The sequence below is a fragment of the Fukomys damarensis genome, unplaced genomic scaffold (assembly GCF_012274545.1).
Source record: "Fukomys damarensis isolate Sample0158 unplaced genomic scaffold, DMR_v1.0_HiC HiC_scaffold_30, whole genome shotgun sequence".
In the NCBI taxonomy this organism is placed as follows: domain Eukaryota; kingdom Metazoa; phylum Chordata; class Mammalia; order Rodentia; family Bathyergidae; genus Fukomys; species Fukomys damarensis.
In genome coordinates, this window is record NW_022900942.1 from 27,877,754 (window position 1) to 27,883,753 (window position 6,000).

General features: G+C 39.9%; 1 protein-coding gene across 2 annotated transcripts in view; it reads left to right on the top strand.

Annotated features, from left to right (window-relative positions):
- The window catches only part of Atp8b1 (ATPase phospholipid transporting 8B1), an 84,762-nt gene extending 80,589 nt beyond the window's left edge, over positions 1-4,173 (top strand). For both annotated transcript variants that reach the window (XM_019209219.2, XM_010635450.3), the window contains exons 27-28: positions 1,405-1,535; positions 2,739-4,173. In XM_019209219.2, coding sequence (XP_019064764.1) covers positions 1,405-1,535; positions 2,739-2,981 — 374 coding nt within the window. In that variant the 3' untranslated portion in view covers positions 2,982-4,173. The remainder of the gene's footprint in view (positions 1-1,404; positions 1,536-2,738) is intronic.
- Positions 4,174-6,000: the final 1,827 nt, after the last annotated feature.

The window sequence follows — 6,000 nt, forward strand, 5'->3', positions numbered from 1 at the left end:
TTAGAAGATTCTTAATTTAAATAGAGAGCTTAGATGATTCACTGTGAAAATGACCCCTATAAACTTGTTTCCCTATAAAAGATTGGGGTTTTTGTGAGCAGTTGTTGGGCTATGAGACAGTTGCTGTGATAAGCCTTTTCTTATAATGGGGTTTATCTTTTTCATGATGTGTTTTTCCTTATTGACTGAAAAAACTTAAGGCCCAGGTACTTTAAAATGTTCCCATAGGAAGTAGTTGTAAAACTAATGTATTCAGGTGCCAGGGATTTAGCTAAGTGGTTCCACTGCCTGCCTCTCAAGTGCAAGGACCTGAGTTTGATCCCCAGTACAAACAAAACAAAACAAAACAAAACAAAAAACTCATACATCTGTAGTATAAAAACTGCATTTAAAAATAAAAATTGTTATTTTTATGAATTTAAAAATGTAAGTACAGAAAACATTTTGATAAATGTGGCTCTAGATTTTTGACAGTTGAGTAATATATACTAACTGATTACCTATTTGTATTATAGGATCAAATTGTTACTTCCTTTGACATAAAAATCTAGAAGGCAGGACCAGAGACTTAGTGTAGTGGCATAGCACCTGCCTAGCAAGTGCAAGGTCCTGAGTTCAATTCCCCATACAAAAAAAAAAAAATCTAGAAGGCAAACCACAGTGGGAAACACATGGCTCTAATCAGACAGAAGCAAGTTTTAATCAGGTGTTGTAGCTAGCTCTGTTACTAATTTGTTGGGCAGATTCTTAACTTTTCCCCAGGTAAGTGTCCTTATGTGGCCATGATGATATTCAGCTCTTAGAGTTGACTGAATGGTATGTCCCATATGAATCACCTTGTACTGACAGTGGCAATTTTTTGTTTAATATGTAGGGTCAAACCAAAACTAGAAACTGCAAAGTGTTTTTGTAAATTCCTAAAAATATTTAGAAGTCATGATTGTCTAATTTTGCTCTGTGTGTGTGTGTGTGTGTGTGTGTGTGTGTGTGTGTGTGCGCGCGCGTGCGTGTGCATGAAAACACATGCTGTATTCAAACCCAGGGCCTGGAGCATTCTAAGCATATACTCCATCACTGAGCAATAACCCCAAATTCTATTTTGCATTTTTCCCTTGTTTATTTATGTACATTTGCCTGTGACAAAGAACTGACCTTGTTCATTTAGCTTTGTGTGGACTGATCAACTGACTGACATTGTACTGGGAATAGAACCCAGGGCCTGGTGCATGGGAGGCAGGCATCCTACTACAGAGCTGCATTCACAGCCTGTTTAATCTGCTTTAAAATATCCATTCCTTGAGCAGTAATGGGCTATTTTGGGGAGGCTAATTTGTGGGTAAGAAAATATGAATTATGTACTTAGGATGAAACGACCATTGTGATTTATTCCCATGTTCCTTCCAGGTACAGCTTCCAATGCCCTGCGGCAACCATATATTTGGCTGACTATCATCTTGACCGTTGCAGTGTGTTTACTGCCTGTAGTTGCCATCCGTTTCTTGTCAATGACCATTTGGCCATCAGAAAGTGATAAGGTATACAGAAACAATCCACTAACCCTGCATGTCCCTCACAGGAAACAAAGCATTTCCCAGTAGCACCTTTCCTGCACACTTCCATACTCACGGAAAGCTTGGTTAGAAGGCATTTTATGAATGTTTCTCTTTCTCTGTAACTCCATCTTGCAAATAAGCCCTTTGGGGTGGGATTTCTGTTTGCTTGCTCTTGAATATAAAATGTCCAAATGTAAACAAAAAAGAGTACAATAAGAAGCCCCATATATTTCTTCCTTCATAACAACTACGATGTTAACATTTTGCCATACAAGCAGAAAGGGTTTGTATCCCCCGTTATTTACAGCAAAATGTACCCTCCTATAGCAGGATCCTTTGAATTACATGTAACAGAAAGCTGTGACTCAAAATGTCTCAACAATATGTATCATCTGCACTTGGTTAATAATTTTCAGGCTCTGAGTTCAGATGATTGAGCAAATTTACTTTGCCAAAAAAGGAGTTCAGGTTCTTTCCATGTCTCTCTCTCTTTGACACTGTCTTCATTATTAGCTTCATCACCCACTGGAAGGTGTTACAGTAGCTCTTGGCATCACATCCAACATGTCAATATCCAGGGAAGAAAAGAGTCTATTCCGTAACTTTGCCTCAGGATCCCCAGGATTTTTCACCCAAGAGCCATAGCACATTTCCCTCGAGACTCGCCAGAAATAAATCTCAAACCTATCCTTGGATTAATACCTAGCGAGGGAAATCAATCAGTCCCATGAAAAATGTGGTGAATGGAGGAGGTGTACCTGTACTAAATCTGCTTCCAGAAAGGAGAGAGTGGAGGTGAGCAGGCGGCCTTCAGTAACTCCCCACCCTGGCTCCCCCTGCCCTCTGACAGGGACAAGAGCGCAAAACCACATGTACGGTTTTCTCTTCAACCTGTACCAGTCTGAATGAACTGTAACTTGGAAAGAGCATTAGTTTAGAAAAAAGAGAAGTCCTGGCTTCTTCTTTTCCAGCTGCAAGGCCTTAGGAGCACTGCACTACACACACACACACACACACACACACACACACACCCTAGCCACTTCTTTTCCAGCTGCAAGGCCTTAGGAGCACCACACACACACCCCTAGCCGGGGCCAGCTTCTGCCCAGCTCCTTTCGGTCAGGAGTCCTCTTTGTCACACACTGAACTTCACATTCAGCCCTCTTGCATCTTCCACCTTTACAGATTCAGAAACATCGCAAGAGGTTTAAGGCCGAGGAGCAGTGGCAGCGGAGGCAGAACGTGTTTCGCCGGGGAGCATCTTCACGGCGCTCGGCCTATGCCTTCTCCCATCAGCGGGGTTACGCAGACCTCATCTCGTCAGGGCGCAGCATCCGCCGGAAGCGTGCACCACTGGACGCCATCATTGCGGATGAGGGCCTCCAGCACCAGGGCTCAGCAGAGTACCGGCGCACTGTGGAAAGCTGAGGCTGCCCGCTGCTGCGCACCAGCAAACCAGAAATGTCTATTTTTTTATGGAAGACTCTCAGGACTATTTTTTTTTAACTAAATGTGTCACAATGATACTGAAGACAATAATTTTTATAACAAACTACTTGGGTTGGGCTATTATGCAATAGCAACACCAAGAGAATCTATTACTCAGCTGGTTATGGTCATTATGATTCAAAGGGAATGTTTTAATCTAGATTCAATCTAGGACAACGGAATTAGAAAACGTCTTATATTTCAGTTCGAATGACCCTGCATTATAAAATTGCAATTGAATTTTTCTGTCTGAGATCTTCAGCACGGATTTCCCAGAGATTTTCTTCCTCCATTGGCCACATTATTAGCAAAGAATGTGTGTGTGTGTGTGTGTGTGTGTGTGCACACGCACATGCGTGTGCGGCTGGAGACTGAAACTAGATCCTTGTACATGCCAGGAATGAACTTTACCACTGATCTACCTGCTGGCCCTAACAAAGATTTACAGGTGTTTTACAAAACAATTTTTTAAAACTGAGGGCATAATCAGTGGGTACTAAATTACAATTAAGAGAATAAATTTTGGTGTTCTATTGCACAGTAGGATGTCTATAGACAATTATAATGAATTGTGTATTTCAGAAAAGCTAGAAAAAAATTGAATCTTCGCACCACAAAAAATGATAAATGTTTGAAGAGAGACTATGATCTGCTAAGGCCTTGCAGAACATTTCCCAGAGCTGTATTTTGGAAGGCAAACTCCCATGCTTGCCTATACATGCAAAGTCCTTTATGAGGGACCTAAACAGAAACTGCACTCTTTGTCACCTGTCTTGTGCCTTGAGCAAAAAAAACTGTTGGGAGTAGTGCTATCTTTCAAACTTTAAGGATAACTTTATGTGGTTAAGGAAAATATCCTCCTCCATAAGGTAAGAGTTATTTTTTCCAAATGTTTTTTGTCAGGCTGGGGATTTAGCTCAGTGGTTCTGCCGCCTGCCTCACAAGCACAAGGATTCGAGTTCAATCCCCAGTACCAAAACAAAGACAAATGTTCATTCTCATTTTATGCCTTTCAAGTCCTATGAAGAAATCACAAGTGTACATTTCTATGTACACAGGACAGAAAATTTTAATTATAATTTTATAGTGCATTTTCTAGGTGTGATAAAAAGAATTCAAGGTTATTCTATGGAAATAAATTTCTGAAAGTTTACAACTTTATCTTGTAAATAAAAAGAATTGTATGTTTCTTTCTCTATTTTTTACAGAAAAGTTAGCCTGTGTAATTTTGTCAGTTATAGATTTCTCTCCCGTTTTTTGAATTGTGGGAAAGGTTGACAACACAAATGTGTCAAAGATTTATACTGTTAGGTGCAATATTAACAGTTTTAAAATACAAATTGCTTTGGATAAATTATTTCTATATGCTGTAAATCTGAGATTGAATGTATATTTTTGTTTAAAAATAAATGTTTTAGTAAAAGCTTTGGAAAGTATAATCTTTTTAAATATTTTAAAAGTTAGATTCTTCTGTTTTTGTCTTTTTAAGAACAAGGTATATGATAGAAGAATGTAGTCCTGCAAGGTTTCTCGGGGAACTAGGGGTGCTATGGAGGTGAGAAATAAATTTAGGAGCAAGGTACTAAGTGTTGGGTGAGATGTGACTGATAAAGGTAATTAGGATTTAGAGGCAGATTATATGGATTTATAGTTAATGCAATCAAGTCTTTCCTAGGGACAGTGAATCTGTGTGTGTGTGTGTGTGTGTGTGTGTGTGTGTGTGTGTGTGTGTGTGTGTGTTTGGCAGTGCTGCAATAAAACACAATACCTCCTGCATACTAAGTAAGCACTCTACCACTGTGCTGTACCCCAAACTGTGCATCTTAGTGTATTTAGACAAGGGGCAATTCTTCCAAATGACCTCAACTTTTTGCAACCAGAAAAGAGGAAATAAGTGAGCAGATAGTCTAGAAATACATGATGAATGGTTGGCATAAAAATGGACAAAAACTAGGAAATCAAAGAGGAAGTGAGCAAGTAAAAAGGAGGTAGGAGCCCTGAATTTGAGGCTGGAAGAGTGGTATGTGTGAGGACCTGGCTTCCGGACAGGTTATTAGCATCTGGACACAAGGGAAACCATGATCCCACCAGCAAAATGTGACTATTGCCACAGAGAAGGAGGTTCTTTGTATGCCAGAGGTCGGGAACTTCTTTGGGGAGCATAACTAGCAGCAGGCAATAAGAGTTCAGTATCCGTATGAGGGGTGCTCAGGGTGAGGAAAAAGAGGAGGTTATTAGCATCTGCAATAGCCATGGAATGAAAAAGCCTCAGAGCATAACTAGGAGATCATCCTTAAAACAAAATAGAAGCCACTTCTCCCTGCAACAGAACACTACACTAAAGTTGTCTGAGGGATATTTTTAACGAGAAAGCACTACCTAAAGGCTGTTAGTCATGTTCTGTACCAGGAACTGCTGAGCAGTGACATGTAATGGGAATGAAATGATTAGTAAGATATGTCAATGTGATAGGGAAGTGTGCCCTGATGGAAATGAAACATTTTCAAAAATTGTTGCCTTCAGATGATGTGAATGGAACTTAGGAAAACTGCAAGATGGCATCTAAAAGTCCAGTCACAGTCTGCTGGGAAGTTATGGATACCATAACACTTCTGGTGCATTTATAAAAACAAAAAGGCCTGTCAAGATACTCAAGTAAATCTTGCGAAGAGGTGGAAGTTGTGGCACTTAAAAATAAACATGATAACAATGATTTTCTACAGCAGATATTTCTCCAAAGAAGATTTATAAATGGCCAATAAGCATATGAGAAGAAGTTCAGCATCATTAATCACTGGAGAAATGCAAACCAAAACCATGGTAAGATATCACTGCAAACTCACCAGGATGGCCATAGTAATAATAGAATATAATATAGAGAACGGGAAAGGGAATGTCACCAGAGATTCCTGCAGTGGGTTCTGGTCTCCTGTGAGCTACTACAACACAAAACTAATAA